Source organism: Rhinatrema bivittatum, chromosome 1, assembly GCF_901001135.1.
Source record: "Rhinatrema bivittatum chromosome 1, aRhiBiv1.1, whole genome shotgun sequence".
NCBI lineage: Eukaryota > Metazoa > Chordata > Amphibia > Gymnophiona > Rhinatrematidae > Rhinatrema > Rhinatrema bivittatum.
This window is the reverse complement of record NC_042615.1, coordinates 511146626-511166723: the sequence shown is the minus strand read 5'-3', so window position 1 is coordinate 511166723 and position 20098 is coordinate 511146626. Positions and strand designations below refer to the sequence as shown.

At 52.5% G+C, this 20098-nt stretch overlaps 1 protein-coding gene across 1 annotated transcript in view; it reads left to right on the top strand.

Annotated features, from left to right (window-relative positions):
• The window catches only part of LOC115098444 (vomeronasal type-2 receptor 26-like), a 98882-nt gene extending 79568 nt beyond the window's left edge, over positions 1-19314 (top strand). The window contains exon 6 of the mRNA XM_029614954.1: positions 18401-19314. Coding sequence (XP_029470814.1) covers positions 18401-19314 — 914 coding nt within the window. The remainder of the gene's footprint in view (positions 1-18400) is intronic.
• Positions 19315-20098: the final 784 nt, after the last annotated feature.

Sequence of the window (20098 nt, the reverse complement as noted above, 5' to 3'; positions counted from 1 at the left end):
AGAAGAGCATCTCTGCCGCATTCGCACGGCTTAGGCAGGGCTCAGACGGCTCCTCTCCATCGGCCTGCCCCGTCCCCGCTAAGCACGGGAACTGTGGCCATTTTGGAATTCTCGGGCGCCAATGCTGCACAATGTCTGGGAGGAGGGGATCTCCCTCCGCCGCTTCCCCCTCATAGTTTAAACCCCGAACGGCCTTTAAAAGGGGAATCAAAAGCCCTGCCTCCTTCTGCCTTGCCCCCCCCAGGGGGGGGGGCTCTTAAAGAGGCAACATCCTTTCTCATCACAGTTTATTTTGTTGCTGCACAAAGCGTATTTGGAGGCAGAAGCAGATTTGGATTGGCAGCAGGCTCCACCGGCTAAGGTCCCTAGACCTGCGGAAGGGCCTGTAGATCCTGCAGTTCCTATATCCCATCTAGCCCCTGTTCAGGTGGTTCTGCCACCAGCTATTCCCCTGGACCCCGCGCCCCAAGACCCTTCCACGGCAGACCCTGAGGGCGATGATGTTGAAGATTCTGCTCTCGTGGAAGGGGATGACCCACAGGTGCTCCGCTTATTTCGCAGGGAGGAGCTGGACCCTCTATTCCCTCATGTTCTGGAAGAGCTTGATATTCCGGCACCGCAGCCAGTGGCAGATCCTTCCCCAGGGGACCCTGTTCTTGCAGGGCTGAGGGTTCCACCTAAAGCCTTTCCCTTTCACCAGAAGCTTTGGCAGCTGCTTACTCGGGAATGGGACACGCCAGAGGCCACTATGAGGGTTAGTAGGGCCATGGAAAAACTCTATCCGCTTCCGCAGGAGTCCTTGGAGTTGCTGAGGGTCCCTAATGTAGACGCGGCCGTCTCTGCGATTGCTAAGCACACGACCATTCCGGTGACGGGAGGCACTGCTCTGAAGGACCTCCAGGATAGGAAGCTCGAGGTTCTTCTCAAATGGATTTTTGAGGTTTCGGTGCTCGGTGTTCAGGTGGCCGTTTGCAGTAGCCTCATGCAGAGAGCTACCCTTCGGTGGGTGCAACAGTTGCTCACCTCTCAAGATCTCCCCCCAGCAGAGCTGGACCAGGCGAATCGTTTGGAGTTGGCAGTGGCCTACACTGCTGATGCCTTATATGATCTTCTACTTACCTCCTCTCGCACGATGGCCTCTGCAGTTTCTGCTAGGAGGCTTCTTTGGCTCCGCCACTGGGTGGCTGACGCTACGTCAAAGTCGCGGCTGGGTTCCTTCCCATTCAAAGGAAACTTGTTGTTTGGTGATGAGCTGGAACATCTCATTAAGGACTTGGGGGATAATAAGGTTTACAAGCTCCCGGAGGACAAGCCTCGTTCTTCTCGCACATTTGGATCATTCAGGGCTCGTTTTCAGGGTCAAAGCCGTTTCCGGACAGGTAGGGCCCTGTCCTTTGCTCCGAGGCAGACATCCATGAGGTCCCAGGCTTGGGCCCATTCCTTTCACGGGAGACAGCCTCTGCGTGAGGGAGCCTCCCAATCTTTCTCTGCCACCAAGTCTGCCCAATGAAGGTGCGCCGTCCCATTCCTCGGTTCTGGAGATTGGAGGATGTCTCTTTCTGTTTCGCGAGGAATGGGTCAAGAACACCTCGGATCAGTGGGTTCTAAACATCATAGAACAAGGTTACGTGTTGGATTTTTCTCACCCGTTATGGGACCTATTCGTGGTGTCGCCTTGCGGGCCCCAGATAAAGCAACAGTTGATATTCCAGACCTTGGGCTGGTTGAAGGATCTAGGGGCAATTGTGCCGATCCCAATGACCGAACATCGGACTGGACAGTACTCCATCTACTTCATGGTGCCCAAGAAGGAGGGATCCTTCCGTCCGATACTGGACTTAAAGACGGTCAACAGGATGCTTCGGGTGCCCCGTTTTTGCATGGAAACGTTGAGGTCCATCATTGAGGCATTCCACAAAGGTGAATTTTTTGCCTTCTTGGATCTGACCGAGGCTTATCTGCACATAGGAATCCAGGAGCATCATCAGAGATTTCTCCGGTTTATGGTCTTGGGCGAACATTACCAGTTTTGGGCACTCCCTTTCGGTCTAGCGACGGCTCCTCGAATGTTTACCAAGGTGATGGTGGTGGTGGCAGCAGCCCTCAGATGAGAGGGGATTCTGGTTCATCCCTACTTGGACGACTGGTTCATCCAGGCAAAGTTGGAAGCTCTTTGCAAAGTGGCGGTTCAGGCAGTCTTACATCATCTTCGCTCTCTCGATTGGGTAGTCAACTTCGCAAAGAGTCAATTAGTACCTTCCCAGGGATTACAATTCCTGGGCGCCCATTTCGACACGGCTGTGGGCAAGGTTTTTCTCCCACAGGAAAGAATGCTCAAGCTGATGTCTCAGGTGTGCCGCCTTTTGGCCCTCCCTTTGCCCATGGTGTGGGACTATTTGCAAGTTCTTGGTTCTATGGCATCTACTCTTAAGGTGGTTCCCTGGGCGTTTGCACATCTGCGACCATTGCAGAGGGCATTGCTTTCCCACTGCCCCTCATGGAGCCCGCCAGGTCCAGTCTCGAATGGTGGTTAGTTCCCAGTCACTTACAGAAGGGGATGGAACTAGAGAATCCCCAGTGGATAATTGTGACGACGGATTTCAGTCTTTCCAGCTGGGGAGCAGTCTGCCAGTTGCAATCGGCTCAGGGAAAGTGGACACCTCAGCAGTCCAAGTGGTCCATCAATCGCTTGGAGATGAGAGTGGTTCGTCTAGAGTTACACAGTTTTCTCCCACTTGTTCATCGTCGATCGGTGAGAGTTCTCTCTGACAATGCCACAACGGTGGCATACATCAACAGGCAAGGTGGTACAAAGAATCATCTGGTTGCCACAGAGGTGGACAGGTTGATGGTCTGGGCGGAATGCCATCTGGTTCGTTTGGCGGCCTCTCATATAGCCGGAGTAGACAATGTTCAAGCAGACTTTCTCAGTCGCCAGCAGCTAGACCCCGGAGAGTGGGAGCTGTCCGGGGAGGCAATGCAGCTCCTTACTCGTCGGTGGGGGACACCCCAACTGGACCTGGTGGCTACTCGCCTGAATGCGAAGGTGGCTCACTTTTTCAGTCGCCGGAGGGAACACGGGGTGGAAGGGGTAGATGCCGCGGTCCTTCCATGGCCCCGCGATGTGCTACTCTATTTGTTTCCTCCTTGGCCGCTAGTAGTAAAAGTCTTGAGAAGAATAGAGTTCCACAGGGATCCTGTGATTCTCATAGCTCCGGAGTGGCCATGGAGACCGTGGTTCGCAGACCTGATCAACCTAGCGGTCGACGGTCCCTTGCGTCTCGGTCATCTTCCCAATCTGCTTCGGCAGGGTCCAGTATTTTTCGATCAGGCAGCTCGCTTTTGTCTAGCGGCTTGGCTTATGAGAGGTGGCAGTTGAGAAAGAAGGGGTACCCGGATGCGGTTATCTCTACTCTGCTCCGCGCGAGGAAAACCTCTACCTCTCTTAATTATGTTCCGGTATGGAAGGTTTTCGATTCTTGGTGCAGCGAATTGAAAGTGTCTCTGTGCCGAGCCACTATAGTGCACATTTTGGTATTCTTGCAGGAAGATTTAAAGAAGGGACTAGCTTACAGTTCGCTGCGTGTTCAGGTAGCGGCGCTGGGCTGTTTGCAAGGTAATATTGATGGTACATCTCTTGCAGGACATCCAGATGTGGTTCATTTTTTTAAAGGGGCCAAACATTTAAATCTGCCGATTCGAGCACTCTGTCCGTCGTGGAGTTTGAATTTGGTACTTCGTGGGTTCTGCAGCCCTCCTTTTGAGCCTATTAAACGTACTTCCCTGAAGGATTTAACCCTCAAGATGGTATTCCTCGTGGCGATCTGCTCCGTTAGGCGTATATCGGAAATTCAGGCCTTGTCCTGCCGGGAACCGTTCTTGCGCATCTCGGATTCGGGGATTTCGCTGCGGACAGTACCCTCCTTTCTGTCTAAAGTGGTCAACCAGCCTGTGGAGCTGCCGGCGTTTCCAGATTTGGATCGGTCTTCTCCTCAGGCTCAGGAATTGAGGAGGTTAGATGTATGCCAGGTGCTTCTGCAATACTTAGAAGTAACTAATGCTTTTCATCTCTCAGACCATCTTTTTGTCTTATGGAGCGGTCCTAAGAAGGGATGTCAGGCTTCCAAGGCTACCATTGCACGATGGCTGAAGGAGACCATCGCTTCGGCATATATTTGTCATGGCCGGCCAGTACCTGATGGTCTGAAAGCTCGTTCGATTAGGTCTCAGGCGGCATCATGGTCTGAGAACCAATGCATTTCGCAGCAGGAGATCTGTAGAGCAGCGACTTGGGAATCTTAGCACACATTTGCTAAGCATTATCGTTTAGACGTCCGAGCTCCGGAAGTTGATTCCTTTGGCAACAGTATGCTTAGGACTCTCCGGATCCCACCCCATTTAGGGCAGCTTGGGTACATCCCAGCAGTCTGGACTGATCCTGGTACGTACAGGGAAAGGAAAATTGGTTCTTACCTGCTAATTTTCGTTCCTGTAATACCAAGGATCAGTCCAGACGCCCGCCCAGTGATGTAGTTTTCTGGAGAGTCTGCTCCATTGTTTCTTTTTTCTCTCTGCAAAGTTTAGGAGACTATGAAGAATGATGATTTTGGATACTGTTTTATACCAGTGCTCTTTTTCTGTATATAGTTTTTAGCCCTCTTTGCTTGCATTTTTTGTTCTTGATTTAGTCATTGATTGTTCAACTTAAATTTTCTGCTTTGATATTGAATATACTGAGGGATCGCAGGTGGCACACTGGGCTATCAGAGGGTGCCTTCAAGTTTTTTCTCTGACTCCACCTGCTGGAAGGGAGACACAACCCAGCAGTCTGGACTGTTCCTTGGTACTACAGGAACGAAAATTAGCAGGTAAGAACCAATTTTCCTTTAGTAAACGTCCGTGAACAGGAATGCCATAGGTAGAAACAGATTAGTCATGAAGCAGAGGAGAAAACAGCAGGCACTTCAGAGAGTAGTGCAAGCCGAAGCAGGAGCAGCACTCTGTCAGCGATAGCTAGTACTTCCTCCACCACTTCAGTACGCCAAAGCCATGTTGCTCCTAAAAAATCATCTGTTCTGGCACAGGCTAAAGTGAAAGCAGCTGGCAAGAAGGACTCTCAGCCCACCCAAGCAAAGGAGGCACCAGCAGAAATGTCAGTGAAACAATATCTCACAGAGCCCATAGAAGACATGCAGACAGATCCGCTGGCATATTGGGCACACAAGTCCACTGTCTGCCCACACCTATCCAAAGTGGCTCAGCAATATCTGTCATGTCCACCAACTAGCATGCCCAGTGAACGTGTATTTTCAATGACGGGATATCATGAGCCCTCATCGCTCAAGGCTGGCACCAGAGTTGGTGGAAATGCTAGTGTTTTTGAAAATAAACATGCCTTTGCTTGGGATTCCAGATTTTCCCTGTGAATGGCAAGATGAATAAAAGTAATTTAAAGCCTTGTAGCAGCTCCAACTGCCTCATATGCTCCAGATAATATCAGCACATGTACCTGACCTCAACCGCTGTTCCTGCCCATCTAGCCCTTAAGTCACTACAAGGGCCTTACCCCAAACGCTGTGCCTGTCTGTCCACTGTCCAGCCCTTACGTCACTACAAGGGTCTGACCTCAGCTGATGTGCCTGCCCGTCCAGCCCTTACGTCACTACAAGGGCCTGACCCCAAACGCTGTGCCTGTCTGTCCAGCCTTGCGTCACTACAAGGGCCTGACCCCAAATGCTGTGCCTGTCTGTCCACTGGCCAGCCCTTACGTCACTGCAAGGGCCTGACCCCAAACGCTGTGCCTGTCTGTCCAGCCCTTAAGTCACTACAAGGGCCTGACCTCAAACACTGTGCCTGTCTGTCCACTGTCCAGCCCTTATGTGACCACAAGGGCCTGACCTCAACTGATGTGCCTGACCGTCCAGCCCTTACGTCACTACAAGGGCCTGACCCCAAATGCTGTGCCTGTCTGTCCACTGTCCAGCCCTTATGTCACTACAAAGGTGTGACCCCAAATGCTGTGCCTGTCTGTCCAGCTCTTAAGTCACTACAAGGGCCTGACCCCAAACGCTGTGCCTGTCTGTCCACTGTCCAGCCCTTATGTCACTACAAAGGTGTGACCCCAAATGCTGTGCCTGTCTGTCCAGCCCTTACATCACTACAAGGGCCTGATCTCAACTGATGTACCTGCCCATTCAGCCCTTACATCACTACAACGGCCTGACCCCAAACGCTGTGCCTGTCTGTCCACTGTCCAGTCCTTATGTCACTACAAGGGCCTGCCCTCAACTGATGTGCCTGTCTGTCCAGCCCTTTCACCACTACAAGGGCCTGACCCCAAACGCTGTGCCTGTCTGTCCAGCCCTTATGTCACTACAAGGGCCTGACCCCAAACGCTATGCCTGTCTGTCCACTGTCCAGCACTTATGTCAGTACAAGGGCCTGACCTCAACTGATGTGCCTTTCCCGTCCAGCCCTTATGTCACCACAAGGGCCTGACCCCAAATGCTGTGCCTGTCTGTCCAGCCCTTACCATCACTACAATGCCCTAACCCCAAATGCTGTGCCTGTCTGTCCAGCCCTTACGTCACTACAAGGGCCTGATCCCAAACGCTGGGTCTCTCTGAGTTTAGTTCTAGTATCTCTAATTTCAGTTTCATCTATTTGTGCATCACTTCTTTCCAGAATATTCTTTTTCCTGTTTTGCAACATTGGAATGTAAGAACATAGAAAGCTGACTTAAGATGTTTGGAGCTTGCATATTTCTTATCTCATTAGTTTTCATGACCTTCATAATATGGGCCATTTTCCCTAAATCTTTCTTAGGTGCCAACATTAATGTTTCTAGTACTATAGAAAACTGGTGGTGGTTGTACTCTAGTTCATCCTTTGTGTTCCCATAGTTTATAGAGGTACTGTGTAGGGTATAAAGTCAACATAAGTTGATATTGTAGATTTGGACTTAAGTAGCAATTTTCTTATTTCTGAGAGCTCTTCAAGTTCCTTAGTCATCAGCTGAAGTGCATAAGTACAGTTAATAGCTTTTGAGTATTCACAAATAATCTCCAGCTCAGTTCTTGCTTCACAAACGGCAGTCTCTATTGCTCTAAAAGCATCCCCTGTTGAATTATCTTTCACAAATTAAAAAGATGCCATTTTCTTCTGGCAGTGAACCAGTTCAGGAAAAAGTGACATATCAAACCACAATATACCTGCACAAAGGAAAGGGAACTTTCTCTGGGTATCGCCTATCTCAACACCCACTGACCCATGTTGAACCTTTGTTCATATTGAAACCTCCTCCACGTTGCAACACTTTTCGAGTCTCATGCCCCACTCTGGGTGAACCCATTCTAGTGAGCCCTTTCCTGCACAAAGGAAAGGGAATTCTCCCAGGTGTAGCCTATCTCTTAGTACCCACTGACACATATTGAACCGCTGTTCACATGGAAACATTCCCCACTTCACCACACTTTGAAGGCTCGTGCCCCACTCTTGGGGTGAACCCATTTCAGGGAGCCTTTCCTACGCAAAGGAAAGGGAACTCTTCCGGGTGTCGCCTATCTCTTAGTACCCACTGACACATGTTGAACCGCTGTTCCCATGGAAACTTTCTCCACTTCACCACACTTTGAATAATTGGGCCCCACTCTGGGGTGAACCCATTCCAGGGAGTCCTTTCCTGCGCAAAAGAAAGGGAACTCTCCCTGGGTGTCACCTATCTATTAACACCCGCTGACCCATGTTGAACCGCTGTTCACATGGAAACCTCCGCCTCGGCCTTCAAAATTCTCGTTTGTATATCTGCTACGTCCATGAGATTTTAAGAGACCAGTGAGAGCTCACTAGATGCCAACCGAAACACCCCACTCTAGAGGCGAACCCATTCTAGGGAGCCCTTTCCTGCACAAAGGAAAGGGAACTCTCCCCGGGGCTCTTTTTGAATATTTGCTTCTACCACCAAGATTTGCACACACAACAGCTCCACCCCACCCAGGCATAGTTCATCATGTTTCAGGTCTTAGCACGCGTGTTAGACTCCTTGGTCCGTGTTTCAAGACGGGTCGGGTGGTCAGTACGCCCTGGTTGACAGTCGCGCCCTATCAGTCCGGCTTCCACTCATAGAGGCACACACACAGAAACACCGACACAGGCACAGGCACAGGCACAGGCAGTACCGCACACATAGGCACACAAACATAGATACACACACAGGCTCCCAAACACACACACAAGCATGCACACACAAACAGGCTCACACACATACACAGGCAGGCACAGGCAGACACACAAAGGCAGAAACACATACACACAGGCAGAAAGACATGCATACACAAAAACATAGGCACATCCACACCTAGGCAAACACACACAGATATATGCATAGGTAGGTACACATACACACAGACTTACACACAGATAAAGGCATACACACACACACAGAAGCACTGACACAAGCTCCCACATAGGATAAAACACACACACACACACACACACACACACACAGTACATACACAAGTAGACACAGGTACATAGACACAGGCGGACATACACAAGCAGAGACACACATTCACTCAGGTACCCACACACACATGAATAGACACAGGCACACACACAGGTGCATGCATAAGCAGTCACATGCACATGCAGGCAGGACACACACACGTGTGTAGTGCAGTTAGTGTAGCTGGGTTCAAAAAAGGTTTGGATAAGTTCTTGCAAGAGAAGTCCATTACCTGCTATTAATCAATTTTACTTAGGGAATAGCCACTGCTATTAATTGCATCAGTAGCATGGGATCTTCTTAGTGTTTGGGTAATTGCCAGGTTCTTGTGGCCTGGTTTGGCCTCTGTTGGAAACAGGAAGCTGGGCTTGATGGACCCTTGGTCTGACCCAGCATGGCAATTTCTTATGTTCTTATGCAAGAGGCCCCGTCCCCCTTCACCCTGCTCCCCTCTTCTTGGGTTTATCTTTATTCAATTGCTATTGCTAGTTTGCTACAATTAATTTTCTATTGCTGAAAAAGATATTTGTTCTTTTTTGCTGCTGTGCCTGCCAGGCAGCCAGGCTTTTTTTTACTGTACTTTTTTTTTATTGAACTACTTGTTAACTAATGGTCTCGTGCCGGTATTTAGCCTTAGATGGAGTTTACTACCCACTTTCGGCTGCATTTACAAACAACATGACTCGAGAAGACCTGGTCCCGGTGCGCCGGGGGGCCACTGCTACCAGCCTAACGCCATCCGCGGGCTGAGCCTCATGTTGTCTTGCCTCCTTGTCTTTCCCCTATCAATACCACAGAGACCTGACTACCTCAGATCTGCCAGCCTGTCTTGCCCCTATCAAAACCACAGTGACCTGACTGCCTCAGCTCTACCAGCCTGTCTTGCCCCTATCAAAACCACAGGGACCAGACTACCTCAGCTCTGCCAGCTTGTCTTGCCCCTATCATCTTTCTGCCACTCTGCCTTGCTGCCATACACGAGATGACTCACTCAAATCCTTGTGGTGTTCTTGCCATTATCATGGTTCCTCAGTGTGTTGGTGCTAGTCTTTCTGCTGCTTTGTCCCTTTATTGGCACCTTGTGGTTTTTCTGACACTCTTTCTGCTTGCTATGTTCCCCCTTCATTGTGCTGTAGGATGTTGCTGCCACTGTTCTTGCCACTTTGCCTGTCATGTTACCTTCGAGAGTTCATACAACTGTTATTGGTGCTCTCTTTTGTCACTCTCGCTGCTGCTTTGCATCTCTGTTAAAGCACTCTTGCCATTCCTGGTACCCCTTTGCCCCTTTAAAGTACCTTAGGCTATTCATGCCACTTTGGTGCCACTTTGCCACAGTCTAAGTACCTTGGAGCTCTTTTCTTGTTCTGATGATTGCTCCCCAGAAGTTTCATCCAAATTGATAAGAAAACCCCAATTCTGCAGCCAAAAATAGGCTGCAAATACTTCCCCCATTGACTTTAATGGCAAATGAAAACCAAATGAAAATAATAAACAAATTGGGTTTTTTTCTATAAACCAAATGAAATGAATTGGGGTCCCAGCGAAATGAAAAATGAAACGAAACAAATTTTTTTCCTTCTGCACATCCCTAGTACCTATGCTGTAAGCCATGCTTTCTGAGTTAATTGCACTCTTTAGTTCTCAAAATTCCTTTATAGTTAACTTAAATCAGTAGGTTTCTTTCTTCTCTGCAGTCTGCTTGAGTCTTTTGAAGTTTCCCAATATTTCTGTGGATCAGCATAGTTTGGTTGAGAATGTCTTCTCTAGGTCTGCAGTCTTCTGGTTCTGTTCTGGTCCAATCTTGTTGTTCAGAGTCAGAAGCAGGTGCGTGCAGTGGGAATTAGGGATTTCTTTGCAATGATATAGGAAATGCTGATGATATTTCCTATTTTGTTGTATTTTGGGAATTTAAAAAAGCAATAGGAAAAGCCATGAGATTTTGTGTTGTTTTTCCTATAATTTATTTTGTGGGGGAGCCAATAAACAAGTTTAAAATAAAACAAAACTCAAACCCGCCCCAACCTTTCCCATTAACATTGGGACTCGAGACATTCGCTCCGGCAGCTGCATTTCCTCTCTCTCCCCCCCCTTGTAATAAAAACTACTTGACAAGTGTATGGTATTAACAAAGGCCGCAGTTTATTAACCTAACCCGAGCCGCTATCTTACCATGCTTTCAAATAACCATGCCCCCCCTCCACCTCCTTGGCCGCCTCCTCTTCTTCGCTTACCACCGCGGCCCGGTGGTAAGCCAGCGTTCTGCCCCCCCCCCCCCCCCCACTTACCCCGCCACGGCATCAGCGAGGGTAAGCTTTGCGGCCTGAGCATCGGCCCCCCCCCCCCCTTGCTCTTTAGGCCTTCCCGTGTAATGGCCCCAAGTTACACGGGCATTCCTCCCCCCCTCCGAACAGTCCATAACATTATTCCAATACACAATACAGCATATGACTCGGGTTTTCCGCCTCCTACTGCGACAAGCACCAAAATACATTTCAAACTCCCAAACATCCAAGGGAGGGAGGGCGGGAAGCAAAGAACCCTCCGCTTGCTCCGCTGCCTGATTTCCAACTGCCGTTGATCCTGCTCTGACTTCCTTAAGACCCGGCGATGCACCAATGGGAGGACAGCTTTTGAATTTCGCCGCCTCCCATTGGTGCCTGGCCAGATCCCCCCCCCCCCCCCCCAGCTCCCTCCTTTCTCTCTCTCTCTCCGCCCCGCTTCCTCCGTCGCTCTGCTCGCGCCCATGTTACCCTCAACGACCCTGGACTAGCCAGGGTCGTTTCTTTTAACATTGGGACTTGAGACATTCGCTCCGGCAGCTGCATTTCCTCTCTCTCCCCCCCTTGTAATAAAAACTACTTGACAAGTGTATGGTATTAACAAAGGCCGCAGTTTATTAACCTAACCCGAGCCGCTATCTTAACATGCTTTCAAATAACCATGCCCCCCTCCACCTCCTTGGCTGCCTCCTCTTCTTCGCTTACCACCGCGGCCCGGTGGTAAGCCAGCGTTCTCCCCCCCCCCCCCCAACTTACCCCGCCACGGCATCAGCGAGGGTAAGCTTTGCGGCCTGAGCATCGGCCCCCCCCCTTGCTCTTTAGGCCTTCCCGTGTAACGGCCCCAAGTTACACGGGCATTCCTCCCCCCCTCCGAACAGTCCATAACATTATTCCAATACACAATACAGCATATGGCTCGGGTTTTCCGCCACCAACAAAGACCAGTTACGGCCTTTGTCCCCCCACTGCGGCCCTACCCTTTTAACGCATCAGCTGACGAAACCCCTCCTCCAAGGCATTATTGAACAGATCCATTCCCACCTCAGAAAGGTGCACCCCGTCCCCTACAAAGTAACCCTCCAGCAAGTCCCAGGACCACTGATGACGAATCCAAAACCCCCCTTCCCGCACCAACCATTTCCCAATTTGACGATTCAATTTTTTCACACCGTTGCGCCAGATGGGCTCCTCCCGGTGCCTGAGTCGAATAATCACGTCCGACCAACCCACTTTAGTGTCCGGGAATCGATTCATAAGTGAAGCCAAATCCTTACGAATGATTTTGATGAATTCCCGACAGGTCAACCTGCCGATATCGTTACCGCCTAAATGAATAACGATCCATTTGGGGACCCCCCATCTGTCAATATTGCCTTGCAAAATGTCGCACAATTCGTTCCATTTCATCCCCCCTTTTCTGATCCAGCGCACCCGGACTTCAGCACGATTCAAGTTCAAATTCTCTCCAGAAGGCCTCCGCTTAGCCCTTTGGTGGGCTCTCCGGATAAAGGAATGACCCACAATCCAGGCACACTCCGGTCTCGACACCTCCCGATCCCGATCTGCAATACAAACAAACCCGTTACCAACAGCAATGCCATGGCGCACCCCTAACCTGCCGGAAGCGTCACTTCCTCACGTACGCCCTGAAAACCTCCGACTTCCACCGCCCCAACGCTTGTATCCGCTCAGCCGGCCACCCCAGCCCCGCCGCCGTCGTGGCTGCACCAATACGGAACAAATGTGACGTGTACCGCGTCGCATCCCACCCTAGACTCTCCACCACTCTGCGCAGGACCGTCACGAATTGATATCTGGTAAGAGGGGAACCATCCGCATGCACCAAGAAATGACCCCCAACCCCCAGTCTAGCCAGACCGTAAGCCAGCGTCAAGCGCACCGGACACACCCGCTCACTCTCCGCGCGGACTAAAGCAATCCACGCGCCCTTTCCTGTTTGATCCGTTTTTGACCTCCGAATACGGATTGCCACCCTCTCCGCGTAGACGCGCACATCGCCGACCAGCAACCCCTCCTGACCCCCGTCCCTGCTAGCCCGAGCGACCAGCTCCCCAATGCGAAGAGCTCCAAAGAACGCCCAGGAGAACGCTAAACGGAACAACACTAACTCGTGCTCGGAACTACATACCCCCCGCAACCCGTTGGCCAACCCGAGCAAATCGCCGTACCGGATTGGTCTCCGAACATCCTCCCTACGCCCCCCCCCCCTTCCCCACCCGTCTAACAGTTTTTTGACTAGGAAACAACGCGCCAGGTTACCGCGCCCCTCCAGCTTGCAAAAGAACGCGAACCCCGCCAACTGGCTTCGGACGGACGCCAAGGAAAAGCCCGCTCCCTTTGCCCACAGTATGAACTGCACCACTTCAGCCTCCCGCACCCGGCCGCCCCCCCAGCCCAAAGATAACAGAAAATGAGTCACAGCATTGTTCCCAGCTACGTAGGCTCTCCACGTTGCCGGGGCCACAGATCACCGGATCAACTCCCATTGGTCGTCTCCCCGAGGTTCCACAAGTGCTCTGGGACCTGCTCTCCCCGCCGGGCCGCATGAGGCGCCGCCGCCCGAAAGACGTCCCACTTAAAACGAGAGAGAGCATCCGCTATAATGTTCTGAACCCCCGGTACATGCCGAGCTCTTAAATTCACATTCCACTGAAGGCACAACAGGACCATGACCCGCAATAAAGCCGATACCCTGGGACATTTCGCTGCCTGACTGTGGACCACCTGTACCACGCCCAAATTATCGCACCACCAGACTACCCGGTTATTAGCCAAGTCCTCCCCCCAGAGGGTCAGCGCCACAATGATAGGAAACAGTTCCAAGAAAGTTATCTGCCGCACCACGCCCCCTTCGATCCAGGACGCCGGCCAGGGCGCCACACACCACTTGCCCCGAAAGTATAGCCCGCAACCCGCCGCCCCTGCCGCGTCCGTATACAATTCCAGGTCCACGTTGGACACTTCCGGCTCGGGCATCACACAGATCCCGTTGAACAAGTGCAAGAAGGCCTCCCATACTTCTAACTCCTCCCGCACCGGTCGCGATACCCTTATGAAGTGATGCCCCGCCCGGATCCCCGCCGTCCTAGCAGACAGACGACGAATGAACTCCCGCCCCATGGGGATCACCCGACAGGCGAAATTCAAGGAACCAATGAGAGACTGCATCTGACGCAAGGTGACCTTCGCCACCCCTTTAACCTTATGCACCAAGTCCCGCAACTGATCTACCTTCCCCACCGGCAAGCGACACACCATGGCCTCCGAATCCAACTCTATCCCTAGGAAGGTCAACCTGGTGACCGGCCCCTCCGTCTTGTCCTGCGCAATGGGCACGCCAAATCGCTCCGCAGTCCTCAGGAAATCCTGCAACTGCCGTTGACAGTCATCCGAGTCACCCCGCCCCACAAATAAAAAGTCGTCCAGGTAGTGCAGCGAATCCGCGCAAGCCGTATGGGTCTTCGTGGCCCAATGAATAAACGTACTGAACGCCTCGAAGAAGGCGCATGACACCGCGCACCCCATTGGCAAACAACGATCAATGAAGTAACCTCCCTCGAAGTAAAATCCCAACAGCGGGAACGACAAAGGGTGGATCGGGAGCAGCTGAAAGGCGGACTCGATGTCCGCTTTGGCTAGCTGAGCCTCCCTCTCCGCCTTGCGGACCAAGGCCACTGCCTCGTCGAAAGACGCATACTTCACCGTGCACGCAGTCCTAGGGATAAACTCGTTAACGGAGCCCCCCGGTGGATGCGACAAATTCAGAATCAGTCTAAACTTGCCCTCCGCCTTCTTCGGAATCACCGCCAACGGAGACAAGTGCATCGTACGGCTTGTCCTGAAACGGCCCCACCACCCTTCCTAAGTCCAGTTCATCCCGGAGTTTTGCCCTGGCCACATGAGCCAGTTTATACACCGACTTCGAGTTCCGTGCCCTTCCCCCCTGCCCCAGGCCCTGATATGGGATTCGAAATCCCTCCCTAAAACCCTCCCGCAGCAAATCAGCAGCTACCCGATCCGGGTAAACCCGCAGACCCTCCTCCAGCGCCTCCACACAGATAGGGGAGTCCACCTTGCACGCCAACATGTCACTACTTAGCCCCTTTACCAGGCCCCCCTCCCGCTCCTTGAGCGCACTTAATGGCGGAGTGAGCCCCCCCGCAGGTAGCGCAGGCGTGCCGAAATTTGCACTCCGGAAACAAACAATTGAGTTTGTTGAAGCGCCAACAAATGTCCGCCGCCCCCCCCAGCGCTCCTAGCTCCTGTCCCGCCCGCCTGCGCCCCCCCCACCACAAAAGGGCTGCCCCTTCCCACCTCCCACCGGCGCCAAACTCCCCGCCGCGCCGGCCACGCCCCCCGTTAGCCCCTTCTTCGCCCCCCCTGCCACCTTGTTGGTCATCTGCGTCAGCCACAGATGGATATCCTGGGTACCCCAGGACATGAGTTTGCTCCCCGCCATCTTGTCCCGGAACTTCTCATCATAATTGAGCCAAGCCCAACCGTCATAGTCCCGAAACACACCCAGAATGCTGTCCGCGTAGGACAGCAACCCTCCATACTGGGACGGATCGAAGTGGCTGACCACGCTCGCCAACCGTAAGAAACCCCGCATCCAATTTACTACATTCTTGGCGATTCTCGGCTCCGACCCGCTCTCCCGCCTGCGCTTTTTTGCTTTCTTGGATAACCGCTTCCCCCCCCTCCTACCCTCCAACAGCTTAAATATATTGACGAATTTCCTTTTCCTGATCCGCTTCACCAATCGCTTTGGGCCCCCCTCCCACAATTCGGAAAGAGCCGCCGAAGTGGGGCTGCTCGTCTCACACTTGGGACCCTCGCCCAACACCCCCCTCCTGCTCCACACCTCTTCGCTAGAGGGCGACATAGAGGTCGAGGAGCCTGAACTGGAATCCCCCGACGACCCCCGCCTCCTACCCCCCCGGCCCCTGAGCCCGCGCCCCAACCCTAACTTACCCGCCTCCGCGTCCCCTCCAGGGGCGCCCGCCTCCTGCGGTCCTGGAACCTCCACGCACGCTGCCGTCGCCGCACCGCCATCACCGACCCTCGTCCACCTATCCGCCGCCTCTCCCAACACCATGCTCTCCTGCATCCGCCATGCTTCGCAGCTGGATGGGCCCGGGATCTCCTCCTCCTCTCCTGCTGCAACGAAACTCCCCAAGCTGCTGGCCCCGCGTGGGACCTCCGCACCCCTTGCTGGCAACCCGCTCGGGCCCGCGCCGCTGCCCGGGAGCCGCCCTCCCTGCGCTCCCGCGCACCGCACGTCCCCGGGAATGCCTAACGCGCCCGGGAAAAATTGCTCGCCCTGGGGTGTCTCGAAACCCCCAGGCCAGCCCCTGGTGCCCGTGCCTCCACGGCCACCGGCTTCGGTAGGCCCCTGAAGGAAACTATACCCGGCCCGCGCCATGTGGCCCAGAATATCGGCAATGAAGGCCGCTGCATCCACCGGGCCGTTCTCCGGGGGGGGGGGGGGGGAGAGGGTGCCCCGCCAACAGCCGCGGCATGGGGGAAAGGGCCGCCCCTTGCTGTACGGAACGGCGCCGCACCGCACGCGAGGTGCCTCGACTCTTGGGAACGGCCACCGGAGAGCCCCCCCCCCCCCACCCGGATCCCCAGCGCACCATGCTCCCCCGCCGTCCGGTCGAACCCGTGCGCCCACGAGGACGGGCGGGGCCGGGTTCCCCGGCCGCGAAGGCCTGCTCACCCCGCTTCTGTGCCGTCTGCCCGGGATTTGGATGCCGCCTAGGGCGCGCCCCCCCGCCGTGGACAACGCCTCGCTCACAGAGGCCTCCGAGCCCCTCGCCACCACGTGTCCGGGGGCATCCCGCAGACTGAGCGCATCGTCAGCCATCGAACCCCCGAGGAAGGAAGGCCCCGTCGGCGCCAAGGCCTGCCGCGTGTCCGCGGCCACACCCTCCCTGCCCGCACACGCCGGCCACAGACTGAAGTGAGAGCCCGGGCTACAGGGCCGGGAGGGGGGCGGGCTCTCCGGCTCCGCGCCACTCTCTCCCGAGTCAACCTCCCACTGGCACGGCGCCAGGACCGAGGGGGGGGGCGGGCAATGGGCATGCGGAACCCCCGCTCCAGCGCCCGAGTCCAATAAACTCACCTCGGGGGACCGATCGCGCGCCACCTCATCCCCTGCCCGGCTGTCTCCCGGCCCGCCCGCCGGAGGCCGCACACCGGATCTCCCTCGCTGCCGAGACCACTGCTGCCCGGTGGAGCGCCACATCGCGATCGCGCCGCCACCGACCGCAACCCGAAAACCGTACACCCGCACGCGCCGAAGGTGGAACCCAGGCGCGCAGCAAGCAAAGAACCCTCCGCTTGCTCCGCTGCCTGATTTCCAACTGCCGTTGATCCTGCTCTGACTTCCTTAAGACCCGGCGATGCACCAATGGGAAGACAGCTTTTGAATTTCGCCGCGTCCCATTGGTGCCTGGCCGCATCCCCCCCCCCCCCAGCTCCCCCCTTTCCTTCTCTCCGCCCCGCTTCCTCCGTCGCTCTGCTCGCGCCCATGTTACCCTCAACGACCCTGGACTAGCTAGGGTCGTTTCTTTTTATTAAAATATGGAGCCCTGCCCCCACATGCAGACCCCTACGTCCACCCTAGTCCACCCCATCACCCCTTCAGGGCTAAACAAATATCCCTGTTGGTCTAGCGGGGGGAGAGGGGCCAGGAGCAACCTCCTGCTCCTGCACTGGTAGCTGCTATGAATCATAATGGAGCCGACCGCCCTTTCCTCCTACCATGTGAGAGGGGCTGCCCAATGGAACCAGTAGTCCCTCTCAAATGGTAGGGGAAAAAGGCACCCAGTGCTCCCGGGCCCCCTGCAAGATCACAAGGGACTTTTGGTGAGTCCTGGGGGTGCTAGGGAGGGTGAGCTATGGTGAGTGGTTTTGCATGTTGGGGCCTCCATATTTTAATAAATGGGAAGGGTTGGGGTGGGTTTGAACCCTATGGGCTTAGAAGTGTATCTTCCCCTCTTGCTTGGAAACAAAACTTCAGGTCCAGCAAGCTCCCTTTGAAGTTAAAATATGGAAAGGGGCTACGTTTCTAAAGAAAGAAAGTTTTATCCTCTATCTTTACTGATTGAGAAATATACTCCATCATTTACATTTTTGCCAGACAAACTCTCTCCCCTGCCTACTCTTGCTTCACTTTATAATTTAGTCTGTTCTCCTTCTGAGTCTGTATAGTCTGAATGTCATTAATTTTATTTATTTACTTTTTTGCTCTTCCTCTTTGGTGAACCATTCTCTTTCCCTTGTTATCATCATGTGTGCCTCAAATATTTATTCCAATTTCATTACTACTGTTTATGATGTCCATAATACCCTCTGTATCTCTTACAGCCTCCTAGCCCTCATAAGGCTTCCTTAGCATAACTATTAATTTTCTTGAAGTCAGTCATTCTGAAGTCTAGGAAACTTGCTTTGCTTAGTTTGGTTTTGATCCAGTATTTAAGAGTCCAGATATATTCTGTCAGACTCTTAACTTTTCACCTCTTTTATCCATGAATGGATTCTAGAAATCTATAATTTGAAACTGCACTAATTATTGTTTATATTCTTACAGATGCCATTTTGTGCCTCAAGTGTCCAGATGACCATTGGAGCAACCAGAAGCGAGATCGGTGCATCAGGAGAGTGGTGGAGTTCCTTTCTTTCAGTGACACCTTGGGGGTTTGTTTGGGAGCTGCTGCCATTTTCCTCTCAGTGATTGCTGCTTTGCTCCTGGTGATATTCATCCAACACAGACACAGCCCTATTGTGAGGGCCAACAACCGAGGCCTCAGTTACCTCCTCCTAGTCTCCCTCATCTTTTGCTCCCTCTGCTCTCTCATATTTATTGGGAAGCCCATGGAGCTTCGTTGCACTCTGCGCCAGACTGCGTTCGGCCTAGTTTTCTCTTTCTGTGTGGCCTGTATTCTTGCCAAGACCACTGTGGTTGTGGTGGCTTTCAAGGCCAGGTCCCCAGACAGCATGTACCGAAGGTGGTTAGGTTATAGAACCCCAGTCACTATCATCCTAAGCTGTTTGTCAATTCAGGCCATCATCTGCTTCACCTGGGTGTCCATGTATCCCCCTTTCCCAGAGATTAACTGGAAGGACTCACCAGCCAAAATCCTCCTGGAGTGCAATGAGAACTCACGGATCGCCTTCTACTGCATGCTGGGATTCCTGAGCCTGCTGGCTGGCATCAGTTTCCTGGTAGCATTCCAAGCCCGGAAACTTCCAGACCGCTACAATGAATCCAAGTGGATTGCTTTCAGCATGACGGTGTTTCTTAGTGTCTGGACCTCCTTCCTACCAGCCTATCTGAGCACTCGTGGGAAATACATGGTCGCCGTGGAGATATTCGCCATTTTGTCCTCCAGCACTGGTGTCCTTGCCTGCATATTTCTGCCCAAGTGCTACATCATTTTGCTAACATGGGGATCTGAAAATGTGACAACATTTAGTAAGAAACAAACCATAAGCAGGAAGTAAAAATGATAAACCATTTGTATCACCTGAACGGATTTTGAAAAGACAATTTCATACTATATTATTCAAAATAGTTCCAGATTTGTCAGCCTCCATAAATATACTTTCCCAAGAGGCTAAAAACAATAAGCAGTCTCACAGTAATGATAGTGTTACCCCTAGGCAGAAAATCCCAGATACTGCACCTAAAGGTTCACATCTCAGTTTTGGACCCTAATTGCACAGTTTTCTCACACTTAATATACCTCTCTGAGTGTCCAGAATCCCCTGTGGGGGAAGCTCAACATCAAGGCATTATTACATTGTTTACCTCCCAAACTCTCTCCTTCAGTCCCTTTGTCAACAACAGCACTGATGAAGTGGAGGATTAGCCTAGCAGTTAGAGCTGTGGGCTGTAAGCCAGGGTTCACACTGCTGTTCCTTGTGACCTTGGGTAAGACATTTCAGTCTCCATTGCCTCAGGTACAATTTAGATTGTCAGCCCACTGGGATAAGGAAATACCTACAGTATCTCAATATAATCCACTTTAAAGTGCCTGAAAAGTCAGAATATAAATTAAATAAATGAAGATTCAAGATTGCCCCAAACAACTGCACAATTTCCATGCTGGAAACTGGATGGGTTCCAATTTAATTTTACTGATATGATGTAACAGTAAATTGATGGTCCTTAACAGCCTAATTTAAAAACAGTCCAATTAAGCTTCACAAAATGAAAATTTGAAAATTTGAAACCATCCATGTCAGCAAAAAATTCTCCCATTACTCCCAGCCAGTTCTGGGGATA